This window comes from Geotrypetes seraphini, chromosome 10 (assembly GCF_902459505.1).
Source record: "Geotrypetes seraphini chromosome 10, aGeoSer1.1, whole genome shotgun sequence".
In the NCBI taxonomy this organism is placed as follows: Eukaryota; Metazoa; Chordata; class Amphibia; order Gymnophiona; family Dermophiidae; genus Geotrypetes; species Geotrypetes seraphini.
In genome coordinates, this window is record NC_047093.1 from 51,941,466 (window position 1) to 51,965,626 (window position 24,161).

At 43.6% G+C, this 24,161-nt stretch overlaps 1 protein-coding gene across 3 annotated transcripts in view; it reads left to right on the forward strand.

Moving 5' to 3' along the window:
* The window catches only part of USP20 (ubiquitin specific peptidase 20), a 33,037-nt gene that overhangs the window by 5,410 nt on the left and 3,466 nt on the right, over positions 1–24,161 (forward strand). For 2 of the 3 annotated variants that reach the window (XM_033960232.1, XM_033960231.1), the window contains exons 10-23: positions 1,544–1,898; positions 6,097–6,234; positions 6,374–6,483; positions 8,679–8,851; positions 10,686–10,780; positions 12,184–12,217; positions 13,204–13,249; positions 13,745–13,925; positions 14,079–14,205; positions 14,284–14,453; positions 14,672–14,753; positions 18,820–18,928; positions 20,035–20,137; positions 20,383–20,454. In XM_033960232.1, coding sequence (XP_033816123.1) covers positions 1,544–1,898; positions 6,097–6,234; positions 6,374–6,483; positions 8,679–8,851; positions 10,686–10,780; positions 12,184–12,217; positions 13,204–13,249; positions 13,745–13,925; positions 14,079–14,205; positions 14,284–14,453; positions 14,672–14,753; positions 18,820–18,928; positions 20,035–20,137; positions 20,383–20,454 — 1,795 coding nt within the window. Of the gene's footprint in view, positions 1–1,543; positions 1,899–6,096; positions 6,235–6,373; positions 6,484–8,678; positions 8,852–10,685; positions 10,781–12,183; positions 12,218–13,203; positions 13,250–13,744; positions 13,926–14,078; positions 14,206–14,283; positions 14,454–14,671; positions 14,754–18,819; positions 18,929–20,034; positions 20,138–20,382; positions 20,455–24,161 lie in introns of those variants that run through there. The other variant, XR_004540798.1, reaches the window with a different exon arrangement.

Here is a 24,161-nt window from a genome sequence, read left to right on the forward strand (position 1 = left end):
GCCATCACTGTGCTGGGCTAATCAGGGCCTTAGGCTCCTCCCTCAGTATCTTGGAGGTGCCTAAGGCCTGATTGACTCAGACTGGTTAGTGTAGACCAGGGGTGTCCAACCCGGGGGCAGCAGAGGAAAACACTGCATCGCCCTTGACTGGGGCCACACAAAATACTTCATGGGGCCACATGTGGCCCTTGGGCCACAGGTTGGACACCCCTAGTGTAGACATTTCCCCTTGGCCAAAAAATAGTTATTTTTTTTAGCGCATGGGAGACACATGAACATGTGCACCTTACCATTGGATGCTCAATGTGCCCCAAGGTACGCCGTTTTAAGCTTTGGTAAGCCCATGTTCATGCTTATTGCAGTTTATTAAAAGGGTCCTTTAATGTGGGCAATTAAAATTTTTTTTACCAAATTTAACTCTGGCAGTTTTGTTACTAAGCAAAACAAAATTATGATGAAAAATTCATAAAATAGCAGAGAACCATTTTTGTGTGATTGTTGCAGTTGTTTGGGTCTCACTGTGTCTGAGTAGGTAGAACAAACATTTCAGCATGATGACTGAAACCTCAGTTCTATCTACCCAGACATGGTGAGACACAGACAACTGCAACAATCATGACGTTAGCTGTGGAAACTTAATACAACATTTTTGTGCAGTTTTGAAGGTTTGCCCTAGACATAAAATTGGTGTTGAGCTGTGTAGGTAGCCCACTCCTTGCTCCAGCGGTGTAGTGCTTCTGAAGTATGTCATTAGTTTAACCTAATAGATAGAGGGAAGATAATTTAATAAATGTATGAAATGATCAAATCATCAATTCTAGCACCATTCAAAACTAAAATAAAGGCCATAATAGCATCTGATATAACAAATCTAAATCAAAATATTTTAAAAATATCATCATAAATGTTCAAATTATAATTGAAATTGAGTCATAATCCTTATTGAGTATTTGAAGTTTAACCTGGCAGTTTCTCTCACTCCTTTGAACTTCCAGCTAAGTCAAAACTGGTCTTCAGATTACAGCCCAATGAGCCTTCATTTGCAACCACCTGAAGGCATAGGAGCTAGCTCTGTGGGTTCTGTTTGTGCTTGAACTCCTCCAGTATTGATCAAAGTGCTTGTTAGTGTCCAGAAAGGGGGTAATTTCCATTAGATTTAGCACCCTTAATTATTTTGAAAAGTTGGCTCCTATGCCTGAGGGATTCCCCCAACTTTTCACCGTTTCTTGTGTATTTAAACATCTTTCCAACCACTTCTACCTTCTGTAGGCCAGCCACCACAATGATAGGGCCCCAGACCACAGTTCCCTCTGCAGCACCCTGAATCTGACTAGTAAGTGCCCCTGAGAATCAATTGTAAAGTGTTTGTACTTTTCCTCAGCATCCTACGTGTGAGGAAAATCCCTACATTTTACTAAAACTAAAACCATTTGTAAGCTGAAAGGCATATTTGACCCTGCCTATTTATAAAAGTTTGAACAGTTTTCTGGGGAAGGCTAAATTGGCCTTAAAATAGTAGCTGGATTTTTTTTCTTGTCTGCAGGACACTCAGGAATTCCTTCGTTGCCTGATGGATCAGCTGCATGAGGAACTGAAGGAGCCAGTAGTGACTGAAGCCAGCAGCGAATCCAGTGACATGGAAGAGAAGCGTGATGGTGATCGCAGTCCCTCAGAGGAAGAGTTCCTCTCCTGTGACTCAAACAGCGACAGAGGAGACAGTGATGGGGTCCTGCGCAGGGGCTCTGTTGCAGAGATGGAGTTGCTGATTCATGAGGAGGTTGCAAAGAGCATCTCGCAGAAAGAAAAGTTGAAGGACTGGAAGCTGACTTGTGGGCATCGGCGCACAAACTCAGAGCAGGTCGATGAGGATGCTGATGTTGACACAGCCATGGCAGCAGGTGCTTAGCTGGAGAGGGACACTCATGGATATGGGTCTAACAGTACCACTACTAATCATATCTGTAGCGCTGCCAAACATACACAGCACTGTACATTAAATATGTAAGAGACAATCCCTGCTCAACAGAGCTTACAATCTAATCAAAACAGACAAACAGGGGATAGGGAATTTCTCACAGAGGGAATGATAAAGCAGACAAGGGTACTTAAAAGTGAGTAAGAGTTGGGAGTTAAAAGCAGCCACGAAAGTGGGATTTTAGCCTAGACGTGAATACTGCTAGAGACGGAGCTTGATGTACTGACTCAAGCGGTCTGTTCCAGGCATATGGTGCAGCAAGACAGAAGGGACGGAGGGACTGATGTTTTAAACTTACCATGTCTTAACAATTGACACTAAACCAGTTGTAACCAGTTTGGCGTCAAAGTATTTTAGTTTCTGACGCACATAATGGCTCTGTATGGTCTTTTCTGTGCTTCATAGTATCCTCCTATAATACTATGTAAATGTAGTACAATGAGGTCATTAATATTAAAATGAGTACTCCAGGCAATGCCCAGACATTGCCTGGTGATGCACAAAATGAAGCGCTAACCTTTTCTGGAGTTCTGGACCAGTTCTGGAGGTGCTGGTAGTGTGTTAAGAGCACGTTTCAGGAGCATGTGTTAAAGGTGTGTCTCATGCACATGAATCAAGCCAGGTCTGGGCTACCAATTGCATGAGAGATGAAGATACATTTATCATACTTGAGGGGGGAGGTGAAGGGTAGGATTAATTCTTCAAGGGTCCCTAGGCACACTAGTACACTGGGCCCCCTGCCCCACCCACGCTCTCCCTCCATTTATCTGTTTTCTTATTTACTTCTTTATTTCCCCTTGTATTGTTTTTTTTAATTCAAAACAAAGATTAGCATACCAGTGCACAGTTTTTCTTCTATGCAACCCCCAAACATCTCTGCAAACATCTTCTATGCAAATCCCCTTCCTTCCCTTTCCACCTACTTACCCAGGACTTTAACTCTGAACCCTTTCCATAAAAAGTGTTCAAATATATTGTAAAGCAATAATACTATCTGAAATATAAGTCTATATTAATAACCAAGTTTACAATGCTTCTCAACTGCCTCACTCTACGTCAATTAACTGTAACCCATATCCGCTATAATAAAACCCTAAGCACGCATGTGCACGTCAAACAGCGTGATCCCTGCCTCCGTGATTTGTGCTTCTGTGTCAGACATACGCAGACATACAACGTGTGGTGCGTGCGGCTCAGTACAGCGTGCGAAGTGTGCGGCGGTGTAGCCTGTGGCGGTTTGGTTTGTGTGGCGGTTTTGGGTGCGTTCGGCAGTCTCTTCAAGATTCCTCTAGCTGGAGCCTGCAGTGGTTTCCCTATCTATACTGCCTGCGTTGGTGCAGCGGTTTCTGTGCGGCGGTTTACCTATCTATACAGCCTGCTTCAGACCCTGCCAAAGCTGCTTCATTTTTACAAGGTAGGTGGGAGAAGGGGGCTGGAGCTGAAGCGTTTCAGCGCACAAAAAACAGACAGGCAGGGAGCAGCGAGAGAGACAGACACACAGAAAGACAAGGGGCCAGGGAGAGAGACAGAAATAAAGAAAGACAGACAGACGGACAGAAGACAGACAGCAGCCAAGGAGAGAGACAGAAAGAAATAAAGACAGACAGATAGCGGCCAAGGAGAGAGAGAGAGAGAAAGACAGCGGAGAGAAAGAAAAAAAGACAGACAGATAGATGGTGGCCAAGGAGAGAGAGAGAAAGAAAAAAAGACAGACAGACAGACAGCGGCCAAGGAGAGAGAGAGAGAAAGAAAAAAAGACAGACCGACAGCGGCCAAGGAGAGAGAGAGAGAAAAAAAAGACAGGCAGCAGCCAAGGAGAGAGAGAGAAAGAAAAAAAGACAGACAGACAGACAGCGGCCAAGGAGAGAGAGAGAGAAAAAAAAGACAGGCAGCAGCCAAGGAGAGAGAGAGAAAGAAAAAAAAAAAGACAGACAGATCGACAGCGGCCAAGGAGAAAGAGAGAAAGAAATAAAGACAGACCGACAGCCAGCAGCCAAGGAGAAAGAAAGAAAAAAAAAAAGACAGCGGCCAAAGACAGAGAGACAAAAAGAAAAAAGACGGACAGACAGCGGCCAAGGAGAGAGACAGAAAGAAAAAAAAAAACAAACCAGACAGGGGGCCAGGGAGAGAGACAGAAAGAAAGGGGGCAGGGAGAGAGAAAGAAAGACAAACATACAGAAATAAAGAAATGCCTAAGTCTATACTAATATCTATTCTAGCACCCGTTAATCTAATGGGCTTAAACACTAGTGTATGTATAAACAACCAAATCTGTAACTCCTCTAGTATGTTTCACTCCATGTATGTTAACTTGTAATGAAACAACAAGGCAAGCAGTCCACCAAATAATCCAACATGAATCAAAAGAAGATTGGCAGAAAATAAGGATATTCAAATCATGTTTATTCAAGGTGCTCCCAAGAACCATGCCCGATGCATTTTCCAAACAAGGCTAGTCAACGCTAACAGAAAACCATGTCTTTCATATACACAGAACATAGATACACCCTCATCCTATATGGAATAAGTAATCACAAACTAAAAATAGAAATATGAAGATAAAGGTTAAACTGAACCGCCAAGAAGCCAAACTGCATACAGTGAAACACCACAAAAACAATGACACATAACCCCTTAATACTCTGCAAAATATAAATATAGCAGATGTACATTTGAAGAAACTGACAAACAATCACCACTTTACAAATTAACATTCACGTATCTTAAGGTTGTTTCTCATGAGTATTCATTAAAAGCATATGCTGGCAGGTCTGGGGGCTGTTGATTGCATGAGAGGTGGAAAGTTAAAGGAAAAAAAATACGGGGGGCAGCATATATGTCCCACAGAAGCATTGTAGAAAAAAGCATTTACATTTGCATGGTTTGCTAGTAGTTCTCCACCCCTCCCCTCCGCCTGTGGCAATGACAGATGCTTTTGACATTCGCCCATGATGCGCCACATGATTGATGCTCATGCGTTCCCATGACAGCATTTCCTGGCGCTTGCACCTCTTTCCATGGAGTATTCTGTGCATGTGTTGGTTGCTTTCTCCAGCGACTGACTGGAAGGAATTTCCATGGACCTCCACGGAGCTCATTTGCATGTGAAGTTTTTGCATCACTGCTTGTCTCTTTGAAATTGGAAAATTTACCACAGGATTTTAATGGTAAGTTTAGAATATCGGGGCCGGACTCTGGAGTTAGCAGTAGAAGAAAAGGGTACAGATAAGAGAGACTTACCTGATTTATGAACCCCTATTTCTCGAGTTTCTTCCAGACAGGACCCCTCCCATATTGTACTAGCCTTAATTGTCTTACTTTTCTAATTACTGATGGAATTCTCCCCCCTACCCTTTTGTTTTCTTTTTGTACATCAGTCTAAGGCCTAGATTCACTAACCTGTCCGATCCGTGGCCGATCCAAGGCAGGCCGATTGATTAACAAATGGGGGGCGATACAAATGAGGGCAATCGGATGCACTCCCCCTCCACCGACTGCATGGATCGCTGGAGAGCGATCCTTGAGCATGCGCAGACCATCTTCTTTGCCTGTAGATGGTCTGCGCATACCCACTGCGAAGGAAGAGCTGAAAATTTTTTTTTCGAGCTGGAAACTTTCGCGAGCCCATGGGTTGAAAGTGGCGCTGCACTGCGGGTTAAAACCACGGAGTCGGGGCAGAGAGCAGGAGAGGCAGAATCTGGGCAGAGAGCAGGGTTTTTACACAAGCGACTGGTCCTCAGCAGTTGCTTGTTTTTTGATTGGGCAGCCCAGTTGGTGTTCCTGTAATTGTTTTGTGAATTGCATTTTTCCTACTTTGCATGCTGTTCCTCCTCATTTGCATGGGCAGATTGGATCGGAGGAGATCGGCACAGAGGTTAGTAAATCAAGTCGGTACACGATCGCAAACACGATCGGTGGGCTTAGTGAATCTAGCCCGAAGTCAACACTTATGTATATCTCCTGATTTTATATTTATGGACTCCGCTTAGAAATATGATAAGTGAAATAACAAATTTTAAATAAACTTGGAAACTTGGATGAATGGATTTCCGTGGGATGACAATAGGGAGAGATAATTAACAGTCTGTTTTTAGTCTCTGCCCTATGCTTTTCTTCCTCAGAACCAGATAATGATGCATATGTGCGTTGCTCCTCCCGGCCCTGCAGCCCAATTCATCAAGAAACGCATCTGAAGCTTTCCAGCAGCCTTTCTCGCTCCAGTCCTCACCGCTCTGGCCCTTCCTATGTCCTTAAGAAAGGTACAGTGGGGAGACAAAATCAGCCTTCTCGGACTAGTTTTGAAATATTTTATATGTGGCCTTAGTTATGCTGTTGGATGGGGATTTGGGAACTCTCATGTATGCTGTTGACTGATGAATATTTGTCTGTTGCTTGTAGCCCAGGTGCAGACAGGTGGAAAAAAGAAGGAGGTCCGTTATCGCAGTGTCATTTCTGACATCTTTGATGGCTCTATCCTGAGCTTGGTGCAGTGCCTGACTTGTGACCGGGTGTGTCTGTTGCAGCACCAGACAGAGCTTTTCATCTGTTCCCAGTGATCTGAGGGGATCAGGGAGTGGCTATACACACTTTTGAGAAAAAGAGGAAACTAGATTTAACACTTGAGGAGCCAGTGAGAAAGAACCCTGCCCTAGCATGACAAGAAAAACCAAGAGCCAAAAATTCAGGAACCCTGAAGAAGGGGAAGTTACATCGCCAACATATTTTTTACTTCTGCTAATACCTTTTATATAATGTGGATATGTGATTAATGAGCTATAAAAAAATGAGACTAAAGCCGTATAGGGAAGGAAAATGGGATAGATCACATGGCCCTGGAAGTCTTTATCTGCTTTTGGGATTATGGCCCCGATGCACAAAAGGCTTCCTTCCAAGAAAGACTGGTTTTAACCAGTCTTACTTGCAAGGAAACTCTCCTCCAGATGCACAACAGGCTTCTCCATGGCTGCTACCAAACATCACAGCAACCACCGAGAACCCTATGCAATGCATTGCAAGGAGCACATTAGTATTCTAAAGAGCACTCCGTGTAATGAACTGCAGGGAAACGCGTTGTTTGTCATGTAAACTTTAACGGCAGGGTCTAAACTGTTGTAGCCTTACTTTCCTGTCAGTGCCTGAGTGCTGATTGGTTCAGGTACTGACAGAAAAGTAAGGCTTAACAGCTCAGACCCCCCCCCCCATCCAATTAAAAAAAGACCCCTGAAAATTCCATCCCTTCCTTCATCCCTCCAATCCCCCTCAGCTGTCCATGGCCCCCCTGTCCCCCTTCCCGTGATGCTCCCAATTCCTGGATTCCACCACACACACACCACCAATGCCTTCAAACTTTAAAAAAAAATAATTGGCAGGAGGGCTGCCCACTCCCTTCTGCCACAGGGCCAAGCCCTCCCCATGCCGAGACCCCCCCTCAGGCATCCCTCTCTACCTTAAAATTGAAGTTGGGCAGGAGGGATGCCCATTCCCTCCTGATGGCAGGCCCGCTTCTTCAAAATGGTAGGCCTTCCTTTTCAAAATGGCAGGCTTTTCCCTACCCTGTGCATCCCAGGATGCACTGGGAGGGGCTAAAGGCTCTGGCTGAGGCACCTAAGGCCCCCCACCCCTGAGAGGAGATTTAAACGCCTGAGCCAATCCCAGGATGCACAGGGAAGGGAAAGGCCTGCCATTTTGAAGAGATGGGCCTGCCAGCAGGAGGGAGTGGGCATACCTCCTGCCAAACTCAGTTGTAAGGTACGGAGGGAGTTGGGAGGGCTTAACCCTGTGGCAGGAGGGAATTGGCATCGTTCCTGCCAAATTTTTTTTTAAGTTCAAGGGCATGGGTGGGGGTGGGGGGTGGTGGTATGGTGGGGGCATGTGTGGATTCAGGAGAGGCAAATGGGCTCGGTCAACTTAAAAAAAAAAAGTTTAATTGACGCAGCTGTTGTATTAACACATGCATAATGGCTGTGCCCATAAAAAAAGCTGTTTTAGCTTATCTGGGCAGAGGAATTCCCGATCAGTAGAACCAGCAGGCAGAGAGAGCAGGGGCTAGTTTTTTATGACAGGCATGCAGGAGGAGGAGCTGTGCTAGCAATTGCTCTTCTGAGCAAGCTCCAGGCACAGTTCCTTCCCTTTTTACTGGTGATGCCGTACATGAATAATATGCGTATAATTTGCATGCTATTGTGCTGAGCATCACTAGTAAACATCGCTCCCACCACAGTATTTTTTTACCGTGGTGTCTGAAGCTATCTCTTTTCTGAGACAAAGCAACATGTTGCCCTAGTGTGATTTTTCAGAGCTCTATTTGAGAATCTATATTCCAATTGGTGAGAAGGTGGTGACAGAGGAGATCATCTGTGTAAAGTGAAGATGGTTGGTACTGGAGGCTGGGGACAGAAGGAAGTGCCTTCAACTGTAGTGCATGGGATGGGATAAGAATGAGATGAGACCCATGGTTTGTGGGGGAGGGGGGTAGGACCAACAGCTTGAACTTAAAAAAAAAAAATGGCAGGAACGATGCCAATTTCTTCCTGCCACAGGGTCAAGCCCTCATGCCAGAATCCCTCAACCCCCCTCCTTACCTTACAATTGAGTTTGGCAGGCGGGATGCTGGCAGGCCCATCTTTTCATTGGAGAGAATGGACAGTGGCACTTGCTCACTTTCTGTATATGACATGTTAAATGTCATTTTTTTCTCTCGTAGGTGTCCACCATGGTGGAGACATTTCAGGATCTGTCTCTGCCCATCCCTGGTAAGGAAGATTTGGCAAAACTGCATTCCACCATCCATCAAAATATGCCAGCTAAGATGGGCACATGTGGTGATGGCTATGCCACTCAAGGTTGGATCGCCTTTATCATGGAGTACATTCGAAGGTAGATGTCTGGGAGTCCTGGGGCTAATTGGGGAACACTAGAGCCTTTCTTGTCTATTGCTTTTGAGTGTGTGTACACACACACACACACACATACTCAAAAGCAAGAAAATTTGCTATTAAGTAATAAAATCTTGCATCTATTTACACAACCAAAATCTAGAAATGAAAACTCTCCATAGCCTTTGCTATCCCAGCACCCCTATATCTTTTCTCGTATTCTACTCTAAATAACCAAGTTTTACTTTCTACTAAAACACAATAAATTGTAAGCTTTCCTAATCCTCCAGACTGACTATTCCATAAGGCTGGGCCCACGAATGAGACTGCATGATTTTCGTCCCCCCTCCCACCAAAAGAATATCGCCAGCAATCTCCAACAGGCCCTGGTCATATGGATGTAATATTTGCCATGGTCTATATAAATTAACACAACTTCCAAGACCATCTGGAGCTAGTTCATTCACAATCTTAAAAATCAGAGTTCAAATCTTGAATTCTGTTCTCCGTTCTATTGGCAACTAAAGAAGTTCCTTCAATTCTGGTGTAAGATGCACTTAACTGAGCACCAGTAAGCATTCTGGCAGCCATATTTTGGAGCAACTGCATTTTCCCAACTTCTGTGTTTCCCCGAAAATAAGCCCTAGTCGCCAGCAGCAGCGCTTCCCCCTGCCCCTCCCCCCGTGTGCTCCCCACTGACCCTTCCATCTCTCCCTCCCATCTGAACCCCAACCATGAGACCGAAATACCTGGTAACAAATGGCATCGTCGGCAGCACAGGCTGCATCGCCAGGGCATTCTGTGCCGTGTTGCTGATTACATCATCAGTGATGTGGCAGAGGAATGCCCGGGCATGAGAAGGCCGCGATGTAGCCTGTGCTGCCGATGCTTCCGTTTGTTACCAGGTATATCGGTCTTGCGGTCAGGGTTCGGATGGGAAGAAGAGATGAAAGGGTAAGTGAGGGGGGTGCCAAGGCGGGGGGAGGGAAAGAAAAATACTGCACAAGGGGATGGGTGAGAGGGGAGGAAAGATGCTGCACATGTGGTGGAGAAAAAGGAAATAGGAATAATTGGGATGGAGGAGAGGAAGGGAGAGATGATCATTGCACATGGAAAAAAATAAGACCTACCCCGAAAATAAGACCTAGTGCCTTTTTTGGGCCCAAATTTAATATAAGACAGTGTCTTATTTTGGGGGAAACACTGTATTACAAAGGTAACTCATGTGCAACACATTGCAATAATCCAGATGCAAAATAACTCAGTCATACACTAGTGAGACCAGTTCAACCTGTTCAAAATAAGAAATACAAATAATATTCCACAGATGAAACTGACATTTCCTCACTGATGAAGCTGTTTTATTTGAGGCAAGGGAGGCCATTATTGAGATGGCTTGGGGAAATCCAATGTTTATTCCTAGGATAAGCAGCATAAAGTCTGTTTTACTACTTGGGATCTAGATAGGTACTTGGGACCTGGGGTTGGCCATTGTTGGCAACAGGATACTGGGCTTGATGGACCTTCAGTCTGTCCCAGTATGGCAATTCTTTTCCCCAGTGTTTTTATTTCATCCACAGGGGATTTGAGCTGACCTTCAAACTTTTGTGCAAAACCTGAAACTGATGGTCTGTGCAGTCATAATAGCTCAATAGCTCAGTTTTATTTTGTTGAGCTTTAATTTATTCCAGATTTTTGTATGCCTGAAGGGATCCTTGCTGCTCACTTTATAGCACAGGGTAGGCACAAATGTGGAGCATAACTGGAATGAAAAGGGTAACAGTCCATGGGCTCCACAGGGCAGAGTCTGTCCATTTATCTTTTTTTTTTGCCAGGTTTGTGGTGTCGTGTATTCCCACCTGGTTCTGGGGGCCTGTTGTGACACTGCAGGACTGTCTTGCAGCATTCTTTGCTGCTGACGAACTGAAGGGTGAGTCCTCCACCCTCTATCCTCTCCCCTCATTTACATAACTATCACCCCGCATTCCTGCCTTGCTCCCTTCTGCTGCTTTATTTATTTGGGAGGGAGGGGGCTGTTTCTGATTTTCTTCTCTTTTGGGGATTTTGATTCAGTCAGAATTGGCCTCTATTCTTCTGCAGCGTGAACAATGAGCCTTTGTTCACAGTACTTGGGAATATTGCTTCTATTTGCATATGCCCCCAGGGCTTGCCCAAGGCTATATTATGTCCTAGGGTGGACCATCAGCCATGCACTCCCACACCAGTTATGATCCAGCATCTCCTCTTCATTCCCTCCATTCCATGTATCGGGCATCTCTCTTTTCCTTTCCAACCCTGTTCTGCATCTTCTGTCACTGCTGCTTTTGCCACCAGAGCCAAGGATGCAGCAGGTCTTGAATGTGTGTAGATTCTAAAAGGCCTGTTACTGAAGGCCGCTTTAAAGCACTTCCTTTTATTTGCCTTTACCTGCATTGTGCTATGGCCTCTCTCCCCCTCCAAAGTCTTCCATCTTAGACAGCTGCCTGGTCCACCTTGTGATAGGGCTGGCCCCGTACTGTCCTACTAGCTCTGCTCACCAAATCATGGATGCTCCTGTACCTGGTTAATGTGAGCTTAAGTCTGGCTACTAGATGGACATGGGACTTCTCCTTTCTCTTAACCCTACTACTACTACTACTACTATTATCACTTATATAACGGAAAAAGGCATATGTAGTGCTGTACATTTTGACATTTATAGACGGTCCCTGCTCAGAAGAGCTTACAATCTAACTTGGACAGACATGACATATAAGGTTGGGGATGCAGAACCCAAGGTGCGAGGAGTTAGGAGTCAAAAGCATTCTCAAAGAGGTGGGCTTTTAACTGGGTCTTGAACACTGCCAGGGAGCCCGCCATAGGGATTCGGGCATCTTTGTTCCAAGCATACAGCTCAGGAAGGTAGAAGGGATGGAGTCTGGAGTTGACAGCCAAAGAGAAGGGCACATATAGGAGGAACTTGCCAGCTCATGGGGGGGGGGGAATAATAGGGGGAGATAAGTGAAGAGAGATAGTGAGGGACAGCTGAGTGAGTGCATTTGTAGGTCAGTAAGAGGAGTTTGAATTGTATTCGGAAACAGATGGGAAGCCAGTGAAGTGACGTGACTTTAGGAGAGGGGTGCCCTGGACTCTGAACGCTGCCTTTGGTCTACCCCGTGTCCTCCATATGGTGGCGTCTAGTACAGTCAGTGTGGCAGCACCCCTACCCTTGCCCCATTTTTTCTTGTACGTAAAGAAATATGAAGAGGTTTATTTGCAGTTCAAGAGCTTGATGTAAAAACATACATTCTCACTCCTTTCTCCATAACGTCATGTCTGTTATTTCTTCTGCAGGAGATAACATGTATAGCTGTGAGCGCTGCAAGAAGTGAGTGACTCCCCATCAAACAGCTTCTGCCTGTCATCAATTTGTGTGAGATTAGGGTTTGGGGTCACACCAAAGTGCTGTGTCTTTCTATAAAGATTGGGAACTCATATCATATTCTGTGCAGGGATTGGGGGAGTTTGGAGCTGAAACACTACTTTCAAAGGATGATGGAACATGGGATCAAGTCCAACAAATCACAATCCAGTACTATCCCACTTTAATGCATAACTAACAAAGAGGAAAAGGGTCTCAGAAACCTGCTTGATATTCAGTGGGAAACCACAAACCAAAACTTAATGGTTCCAGATTTCAATCATTGATCCTGAAAAACCTCTCTGATATTATTATAATTATGCTCCTGTTGGTGGATACTTCATGTGATTCAAAAACTCAGTTCACCAAACAAACTTATATTTCTAGAGAAACTTCAAAATAAAAGTGAACAAATAACGAACAGCCCACACTTAGCAAACAGCAGATAGCCCAAGCCTGCCATTTTTTTGAAGCAGCAATCTATTAGGCAGGAGGCAGTTTTGTCACAATAAAGAAACAACCTATAGAGACACACTGAGGAAGCCAGATACATCCGGCAAAATGGGTCCCATCACACTTGGGCTCTCTGCTGTTTGCTAAGTGTGGTCTGTTCGTTATTTGTTCACTTTTATTTTGAAGTTTCTCTAGAAATATAAGTTTGTTTGGTGAACGAGTTTTTGGAACATAATTATAATAATATCAGAGGTTTTTCAGGATTCATAATTGAAATCTAGAACCATTAAGTCTTGGATTGTGGTTTCCCACTGAATATCAAGCAGGTTTCTGAGCTCCTTTTCCTCTCTCTTAGTTATGCTTGTTGTATTGGGTTGTGGTTTGTTGGAGTTTGGGGCTGACCCTTAGATCCTCAGTCATGTCCCGCAAAAGTGACCAGGAAGATCAGGAGAGATCTGTGTGTCTTTGCTCTAAGCATGCCTCTCTTGTCTTCCTCCTAGACTACGCAATGGTGTGAAGTACTGTAAGGTACTTTGCTTACCTGAGGTAGGTACCTAACTTCCACCTCCGTACTAAAGCTGTAATCTCTCGAGGAGCTGGCAGCACTTATTGTTTGGGATTTGTTACTGTTGAATATTTGGCAAATATAGCAATAGAGTATATGATGCTGATGGCAGCAGCTGGCTGGGCCTTATATGCCTCAAGTTATGCAATGGATGTCTCTCTGTTTCCTTTCATTTCTTTGCAAAGAATGATCCTCTCTTTATAGTTTTCCACAACCACCTCCATTAGGAGGCTTTTCCCACACACACAGCAGTTTTTCTTTGAAAGAATTATTCCTAATACTTGAGCTTGAGCTTCTCTTCTAGAACTTTCTTCCCTATCTTGCATTAGCTAGAGACTGTTGAGGTATTTGAATGTCCCTTAAATCTCAATGCTTTTGGTGTAGGCTGTACACTGTTTTCTACTTTTCTTTCTGTATTGTGACTATATCTAGGTGCAGATGGATGCAAATATTATCTTGTCCTATTTTTTCATCAGATTCTATGTATCCATTTGAAACGCTTCCGTCATGAAGTGATGTACTCCTTCAAAATCAATAGCCATGTCTCCTTCCCTCTGGAAGGTCTTGACCTCCGACCTTTCCTGGCCAAGGAGTGCACATCTCAGATCACGACCTATGATCTCCTTGCTGTTATTTGCCATCATGGAACTGCGGGTAGTAAGTGTGCAGTAGCAGAGCTTCTGTTTTGGCTCTGCATCTAGCTTTTCCTTCTCCCATCTCTCACCCCACTACACTGCCTTCCCTTCCCATCTCTCAAGCTTTAGTTCTGTTCTTGTAAGTCTTGCTTCTCTCTCATTTCTCCTGTTTCAGGTGGTCATTACATTGCTTACTGCCAGAATGTTATCAGTGGTCAGTGGTACGAATTTGATGATCAGTATGTGACAGAGGTCCATGAGATGATGGTGCAGAATGCAGAAGCCTATGTTCTCTTCTATAGGTAAGGAATAAAGTGGAGGAGGGTGAGAGGAGCTGGGGCCATGAGTGACCATGGTTTCTTTCATGTGGTCTGGCCCAGGAAAAGCAATGAAGAGGCAGTGCGTGAGAGGCAGAAGGTCGTCGCCCTCGCAGCCATGAAGGAGACCTGCCTACTGCAGTTCTACATCTCTCGTGAGTGGCTCAATAAGTTCAACAGCTTTGCAGAGCCGGGGCCTATCACCAACCGCAGCTTTCTCTGTGTTCATGGAGGTACGTAATGGACCAGACATAGAAGGGACAGAGAGGGGAGATGATGGATTTATAGCACTGCATATAATGAGGACTATTGTGGGGTGCAGGGTTCTTATGCATGCACCCTTACAAGTAGTGTAAATAAATTCAGGACTAGCAATTATTTCCTTAATACATACATAAATGTCACTGGGTGAAATATAAAATTCCATCCCCTTTTTTTCCTTTTTGTGCAGGAATCCCACCCAATAAATACAATTATATCGATGATCTGGTGGTAATAGTGCCTCAGAATGTGTGGGAATACCTGTACAACAGGTAGGAAGGTGCCTCTCCCTTAGCATTCACTTAAATAAACCCAGGTGGTTGGCTCTGTAGGCCAGAGATTCCCTCAAGAGAAAATCTATTATTGAAAGCCTTGTTACCCTCAGCTCTCTCCTCTACTCTCCCATCTCAGCCTTCCGGGGTCTCCCATGAAAGTAGGACATGGATGCCACAGATCGATGCCATGGAAGCAAACCCTGGCATTTGATGGCACTGAAGCAATGACAGGTGCAGTGTGCTGGCTGCAGGGAACGCATTAATGGCCCTCATTCAAGAAGAAAAATTTAAGCAAAATTCTGAGTGCTGGTAATGGTGGAAAGGGGGTAATTTTATAAGTGCATTGAATGTGTAGAACAGCATGTTGTGTGCTCAAATAGATGCTTGTAAAATTAGCCAGAGAATGTACATTTGAATGCATTTATTTTGATAAGACTGCCCTTCATTAAAAATATCAGGAGGGGGCGTGCAGTCCTGCTTCAAAACAACACCAAGCAAGAACAAAACAAGCAGACAGTACAAATGAAATAGGACAACATAATTATATGGAAAAATATCATGCTGTGAAAAATAGAGGGCAAGCTACAGAAAGAGTATTCCGTAATTAAATACAGCCTGAGGAAGCTTAGACAAACAACTAGCTTTTCAAGCCTTTTTAAAACTTCCAATATGAACTCTTGATGCAAATCAGGGAGAGGGAGTTCTGCATCATGGGGGCAGACCTACAAAAGGTGGAGTTGTGAGAGAAGGTAAGGCACAGTCATGTAGCAGATGGAATAGTCAGTTGGCCTGGGAAGATCTGAGGAGTATAGGGAATAGCAAAAGAAGCAAGATAATCTGGTGTGCCAGCAAGGAAAGCTACACATGCAAGAATAAGAATCGTGAACTTTATGCACTGAAACAGGAAGCCAGTTTATTTTCACATGAGACAAGCTTATGTGATCTGATCGTTTAGCATTACAAAGCAAAAAGGTGCAGTATTTTGCAAAAGTTGTAGGTGCTTCAATTGATACAATGGAAGGCCTCCAAGCAATGGATTATAGTAATCTAGGTGATTGATCATCAGTGAATGCATGCGGATGGTAAGAGCTTTATGATTAACTTATAGTCTTGGAGACCTAATGCACTTAAGAGAAAAAAAAACCCCTTACTTCACTATCATGGAGATGAATGGAACAAATCTGAGGTCACAATCAAGTATGACCCCCAATGACATGATGTTGCTTTTGATCAAAATAGAGCAACTGTTAACCTGTAAACGAAATGGGAGAGGTCTCTTTTTTTCTTGAAATCTAGAGAGCCTCGGATTTGGAATAATGGAGAATTAGCTTGTTTGCAGTAATCCAATGTATGATCTGGTCCAATGTATGCATAAGTTGAGATTGAAAAGTACTATCCCAGGAGTCATGAGCAACCAATATCGTGTTTCCCCGAAAAAAGACAGTGTCTTATATTAATTTTGGGTGCAAAAAACACACTAGGACTTATCTTCAGGGATGTCTTATTTTTTTTCATGTACAACAATCATATCTCCCTTCATCTCCTCCACCCCTATTCTTCTTCATTCCTTTCTTCCCCCCCCATGTGCAGCATCTTTCCTCCCCCTCACCCATCCCCTTGTGCAGTATCTTTCTATCCCTCCCTCCCATCCCCCTGTGCAGCAGAACTCCACCAACCCTCTCGCCCATCCTTGTGCAGCATCTTTCTATCCTTTCCTCCCATCCCCCTGTGCATCAGAACCACGCTGATCCTCCCACCATGAGAATGACATACCTCCGCTCAGAGGCCTCCAAAAACTGCAGTGGCGGTAGCGCTCTGAACAGGCGTGCTGTGTCCTTCCCTGGCCATATTCCATTTTGGGGCCGGTGACTCCCCCCTCCCGCCCTCACTCATCAATCTCTGCCGCCCTGCTGCTCCTCTTCAAAGCAGCCTGTTGAGGTTCGCTGGCCAGCTGTAGCGAACCTCGCAGGCGGCTCTCCACCTCGGTAGCACATTCCCTCTGATGCGATTGCATCAGAGGGAATGTGCTACCGATGTGGAGAGTGGTCTGCGAGATTCGCTACAGCCGTCCAGCGAACCTCAGCAGACTGCTTTGTTGAAGAGCGGCAGCGGTTCGTGCCGGTGGGCCAAAGACACCAGGGAGGGTAAGAACGGGAGGGAGGGACATAAGGGGGCCACGGAACTGGCAGGCATGGCACAACAGGGGACCAGGAGGAGAGGGAAAGGGGGCTGCTTTGGGGGGAGGGGTGTGCTGGGGGCAGACAGCAATCATGTGTCCCATGCTGGTAAGAAGTGGAGGGGGAGAGGGAAAGGGGGCTGCCTTGGGGGGAGGGGTGTGCTGGGGGGCAGAGAGCAATGGAGCTTTGCTCTGGGAGGGGGGGAAATAGAAGGGGGCCACGGAGAGACAGGCAGGCATGGCGCAACAGAGAAATACAGGCAGGCAGGGGGCCAGGGAGAGACACAGACAGAAAGAATGACAGACAGACAGTGTCCAAGGAGAGAGACAAAGAAAAAAAAAACAGACAGTTATCTACTCTAGCACCCGTTAATGTAATGGGCTTAAACATTAGTACCACTATAATTTATGTGAATGGTGTATTTAAAAAAAATTTTTATCAGGAGCCACAACCAGAAACACACATCTGAGATGTACTTTTTACAGTACCGGCACATCTGGACCAGCTGGTAATTTTTGGTTGTCAAAAGCTGGCGCCCGCTTGGAGAATCATCCAGCAATGATGGAGAAACTTCTGGAATGCTCGTTTAAATATTAATGAGTCCATTTTACTATTTATGACCTTATAGTAATACATTTGCGATGGTGCGCCCTCATCTGGAGTACTGTATCCAATATTGGTCGCCGTACCTTAAAAAGGATATGGCGATACTCGAGAGGGTTCAGAGGAGAGCGATACGATTGATAAAAGGTATGGAAAACCTTTCATACGCTGAAAGATTGGAGAAACTGGGGCTCTTTTCCCTGGAGAAGCGGAGACTTAGAGGGAATGTGATAGAGACTTACAAGATCATGAAGGGCATAGAAAAAGTGGAGAGGGTCAGATTTCTTCAAACTTTCGAAAACTACAAGAACGAGAGGGCATTCGGAAAAATTAAGAGGGGACAGATTCAGAACCAATGCTAGGAAGTTGTTCTTAACCCAAAGGGTGGTGGACACCTGGAATGCGCTTCCAGAGGGTGTGATAGGACAGAGTACGCTACTGGGTTTCAAGAAGGGATTGGATGATTTCCTGAAGGAAAAGGGGATTGAAGGGTACAGATAGAGGATTACTATACAAGTCCTGGACCTGATGAGCCGCTGCATGAGTGGACTGCTGGGCGTGATGGACCTCTGGTCTGACCCAGCAGAGGCACTGCTTATGTTCTTATTTGCGTGGCAGGAAGCTTGGATAATTGCGCGGTAAAATACTGCCACACTAAACTGGCTGGAGCCGGTTTAGCGACCATTGTTATAAGTACGGTAAGTTTTGAGAATCCAGCCCTAAGTCTCCCTACCAGGTGATGCAGGAAATTTTCTCTTGAAGTGATAAGAAGCAAATAATAATTCTTGGTCTGCTTAACTAAGGTCTTTCAAACTATTCATTAAACTATGATATGAACAGTTTGAAAGCAATTTAGCAAAGCCATGTTCCTCTGTGCCTGATATACAGTAGCCATAAAGAAGGTGAGAAGACCACGTTGAAAACTTCTCAAAAGACAAGGAAGAATAATTGTCTAGAAGACCACTAATTCTAGAGAGAGGCGCCTAACTTTAAGTAGACTTTATAGAATTTGCTAGTGTGTATATAACTACGTGGATATTCTGCATGGTTTTATAAGAAAACAGACTATACATGAGGATAAATGCTTTTAAAATTACCCCCTTCATGCACAGCACTTAGATAAGACCTTATCAGAATACTATGGTGTAAATGGCTGGGGTCAAGACGGCTCATTTTCATTTGTCCCTGTCTTTCATTTCTGGTTAATAAGACATTTGCACTAGGAATCTTTTATCAAATTCAGAACCTGCAACTTCTGCATCTCATCCCTGCTTACCCCTTAGGTTTGGAGGGGGCCCAGCAGTGAATCATCTCTATGTCTGCTCAATCTGTCAAGTGGAGATTGAGGCACTGGCTAAACGCAGGAAGACTGAAATCGATACCTTCATTAAGGTGTGTATATTCCCCAACCTCAGAAACCTACTAGCCACCTTCTCCTGCTCTGCAACTTCAGTGAAAAAAGGGAAGCTCAATCTGTACAGAAATAGCCCAAGGAACTGGCAGTTAGAAACCTCCTGAACAATTGGGAGTGGGTTAGAAAAGGAAACACAGTGCTGGGATGTCACTCTCACACACAAAATACACTCCAAAAGGCTGCCAAAAACCTAAATAGTAACAACAAAAAAGGCAGAAATAGTCACACCAAGGTTCACTAAGGGGGCGCTCAGGACCAATACTGTGCACACCACGCAAACCACATATAAACTGTCATAGATAATGCCAAATTAAAGGGTGCTCTCAGTGTGAACAAGCAGCGATAGGAGTCAAGCTCCAACACTTCACAAATTAGGTAGAGGTAATATACCCCCACCCGCACACCATCATTGAGCACCCAAGGTGTGCTGTAAATCAAAGTGAAAATATCCACCAATCTAAACCAATGAATCAAAACAGGTGAGTTAACAGGTGAAACCTGAGCGACTCCTAAATGAACCCTGCCAGCCAAGACCCCAACAAAAATCAATCACAATAAATCAAAAAGAAAAATACAATTCAAAAAGTTAATAAACTTAACTGAAAGATGCAAAACCACATCACTGAAGCGCGCCAGGACACAGGTTCAACCGCGCTGGTTTCGGGGAGGAGCCCTTCTTCAGGAACCCATGAACCCGACTAAGGACAAGGAGTCGGCTGGAGGGCGGGGTGCCCGAGAAGCAACGCACCCACGCTAAAAAGCAGACAGCAAGCAACATCATGCACACATTAACCAATCACACGGGAACACAAACACCAATCACATTAAAATCCAGAAAACCTGAAGGACAAGTAAGAAAAGCCCCAAACCACAGCGAAAAACAGCAGGAAGAGGCTAAATTATAGTGTGCCATTCTACACTCTCAGCAGCAACTGGATAACGTTGTGAGGTGTAGTGGAGCTGCCAGAAGCATCTAGTTTGCAAGGCATATTTTAATCTCAGTTATGAAGAGCCTTGATAGGTGAAACATAGTGCGATGATGATGCCCTTTTTCTAATCAAAAGCGGTCTGTCTCACTTCACAGTTGAATAAAGCATTCCAGGCAGAGGAGTCTCCTAGCATTATCTACTGTATCAGTATGCAGTGGTTCCGAGAGTGGGAGGCTTTTGTCAAAGGGAAAGACAACGGTAAGTTCAGCACTGGAGTTCATTTCAATTAGGGTGCAACTGTAGCTTGTTTGCAGAAAAGTGAATCCTGGGGATTTCTCTGTATGAGTATCATTCAGTCACCATTTAACACTTAATTTTGCTGGTGTACAGTGAGTTTGAGGAGAAAATTCCTAGCTATCTAATTCTGGCTGACATCTTGAGGAAAGTTTTGGGAGCTGTTGAGGCAGTTTAATCCTTCACCACCTGTTGTTTTTCCCTTTCAGAGTTTCCTGGACCTATTGACAATAGCAAGATCGCTCTGACAAAAGGCAGCAGCCATGTGCTGTTGAAGCCTGGTAAGATGTTGTTGCTTCCTGGTTTTTAGCATCATTCCTTATGTTTCAAGACTTCCCTGCCTTCCTCCAGTGACTGGGGAACCAGTTCCTAGCAGGTTTAAGAGAAATCTTTTACTGATCTTAAAATTACATAGGTAAATTGATTGATGCTATCAGAACATCTATCACATGGTTCTAAATCACATGCTGACTAAATCTCATAGGTACAAGCTTATTTATGCAGTCTCTAACTTTCTGTCCCTATTCACTTTGATGACTCAAACTTCTTTAACAGTGCTTCACATCTAACTTGCCAGTGCTTATGTCTTTTCTTATTTTCTTCATTTGGATCCTTTTTCCATTCTTTAAATGATTTTTTTTTCTTTTGGCTCTAATAGCCTCTTTCATTTCCCCTTTTAATCATGCCAGCTCTCGTTTTCTCTACTTTCCACCTTTATTAATATGTGGAATACATCTGGTCTGGGCTTCCATGATAGTATTTTTAAATAACATTGATGCCTGGTTTACAGTCCTAACCTTTGCCACTGATCCTTTTAGCTTATTTTTTTAACCATTTTCCTCATTTTATCGTAGTTACCCTTTCGAACAACCTCCGCAGGTCTGCATCATCAATTTCCTTAGAGACCCGACAAACTGTAGCTTGCTTCTCCTCACACGATTCTCGAGGTCTTCCACTCTGTCTTCCAGAGTTGCTATAAGTTTCTGATGTTGCAACTGAGTGGTCTCTATCCCACATACCCAGTCCTTCATGTCGTTGACTCTCTGTTGAAAGGCTGTTGTAGCTATAATTTGTTCCATTAAGCAAAAATAATAGCAAATTTTAAGAAAAACAGAGCTTTATATAATCGGTGGCTTTGAGTAACTATAGGATGCATTTTAAAAAAATTTTAAAAATTATTTTCTAATCAAATTCATGGGCAAAACTTCAATTTGCACAGTTTTTCCAACTTTAGGTTTTTCTGGACAACCCTACTGGGAATACTCAATGTTGGAGAGGGTTATGGGTGACTTGTGCACCTTTTCTGATTGGACATTTCCGCTCTTTTTTGCCATGCCGGAGAGGGTTATGGGGCCAAAGGTACCTTCATACATTTGTGATGAAGCTGTTCATATGAAGAACGATTTGGGGTACAAGTCTGAGTATGTGAGTAAATTGGTGATTACGGTTCCTGTGACTATGGAGACCACCTTTTTGGGTGGCAGAGTGTAAATCCTGAGGGCTGTAGCTCACTGGTTGAGCTGCTGCCTCTGCACCCAGAGGTTGTGAGATCAAATCCCGGTGCTGCTCCTTGAGACTCTAGGCAAGTCACTTAATCCTCCAGTGCCCACCGCTTTGAATGTCATCTTTGAAATGCCAAAGCAACAAAAAGGCGTATACAAGTCCCCATCCCATTTCCCTTAAATTGTTACTAGCTTTCAAAGCAGCCAGAATGATTGTTGCACACAAGTGGCGACAGCATACTCTGCCTACTTTGGAGCAGGCTTGAGCTCAATTGGGGTGGGTTTGTGATCGCTATAGATTGTATGCTCTTTTTTTTTTATTTCTTTATTCATTTTATAACTTGCATCAAGTGTACAGTAAATATCAAACAATTATAGTACAACATCACTTGAAAATCTACAATATCATACAACAAGAAGATTTAACCCCCCACCCCCCTCCCAAATTCATATACAACTAAAATATACCACATGAAAATAATATCTTATGTCATTCATATATATTATTATTAGTGGAAAACCAAGAAACCCCCCCCAAATCCACATGTGTATTAAAGTTGGGAAAAGTGTAAATTATTCATTATAATAATTTAATAATGGTCCCCACACATCCTTAAATTTATTATAGTAACCTTTTTGAACTGCCAACGCTCTTTCCATTTTATACACGTGACAAACTGAATTCCACCAGAAAAATAATTCAGTCTTTTACAATCCTTCCAATTATAGATTGTCTGCTCTGATGTCTCACCAGTAATAGCAGTTGTATTAATTTGGAGCAGTTATATAGAGCTTGAATAGAGTTTGGGGCAATATTAGGCATGTAGATTCTTATATTGGTGTTCATTATCTACTTTAAATTTTGGAACACTGATGGCCTCTTTTACAAAGCCACGCTAGCGGCTGCTGCGCGGCAACAACCCCGAAGCCCTTTAAATCTCTATAGGCTACGGAGCCGTTAACGCAGCCGCTAGCGCAGCTTTGTAAAAGAGGCAGTAAATGTTAGCAGAGTCATATTTGTGTATCACGTATTGAGTTTATGGGGAGTTTTTGAGGAGGACAGTCTGGGGTGGGGTTAGTGGGGGATAAATTTCGTGTGAACATTTTATAGTACTTGTGGTGTAAATTTTAGGAATATGGTATTGTAGAACTCCCTACACTTTTTGTTTTATGTTTTCTATATTCACATTTTGAAAAAAAAAAAAAAAAAATTTAAAATTACCAGTATCTAGAACAGAAAAAAACTTCTATGGCCTATCCAGTCTGCCCATCCAAACCGACCCATGCTATACAATTTGTTCTACCTCGGAGATCATTTGTGCTTGTTCCAAGCTTTCTTGAATTTTGATAACGTGCTTCTTTCCACCATCTTTACTGAGAGGCTATTATTTTATTTTTTTATTTATTATTTTATTTTATTTATTTATTATTTTATTTTATTTTATTATTTATTTAACCCGTTTGGTTAAATAAATAATAAAAGGTAAAACATATTTCCTAACGATTTATCCCGAGTCTGCTTTTTCACTCCCATCTCCTTATTCCAGAGCTTCCTTTTTTTAAAACAATATTTACTTACCTTAAGTAATAAGAACAAATGTTAATGGAAAAGGAGAAATAAATCAGCTGGGAACATCCTGTAGCTGCCGAACTCTCTAGTTCGTGCTTCAAGCTTTGTTAGATCTATTCTCATGTTTAACATACTGCCCAGGGTGTCTTCATCTGTAAAAAGGCAAAACTTTCCCGACGGCCTCTGAAACATCACTTTAAAAAACTGAAAACAGTCAGGCCAATAATCAATCTTTGTAGCACCCCACTGGTTAAATCCTTTCCTCTGTGAACTTCCTAGCACTCTCTGTCACTTCCCATTCAACCAGTTTCTAACCCAGTCACTTTTGGACCGCTACCAAGGATTTGCAGGTTATCAGTTGTCTGAGAAACCATGTCAAAAGCTTTGCTGAAGTCTAAGTACTGCACGTGTAGCACACTTCCCTTGATCCAGTTCTCAGATCAACCACCCAAAGAACATAATCAGATTCATTTCACCATGCATCTTTGGATCCTACGATCCAGAAACTGCACTATCTTCTATAACAGAGGTTTTTACCATAATTTACTCACCAGCCTGTAGTTTCCATTCTCCTCCTTACGTCTGCTTCGGTGACAAAATACCACATCTGCCCTTCTCCAGTCTTCTGGGAAGCACTGAAAATTCCTTCAATATCCTTGACTATATCCCATTTAGTTCCTTTCCTGTGTCTATCTTTAGTTTAGCTACCTCCTCAAAAACAGTCTTCTGAAAATTTATTCAAGGTCTACCCCACATCCATTCCTGTTGTGTTTGTTTTTTTGCAGTCCTACTCCTGGCCCATCCGTCAACACAGAACAGAAATATTTGTTAAGCATTACAGCTTTATCTTCATCAGCTTCTACATATTCCACCCTTTTACCATTGAATCTGACAGCAATACTTTTGTACTTCCTGT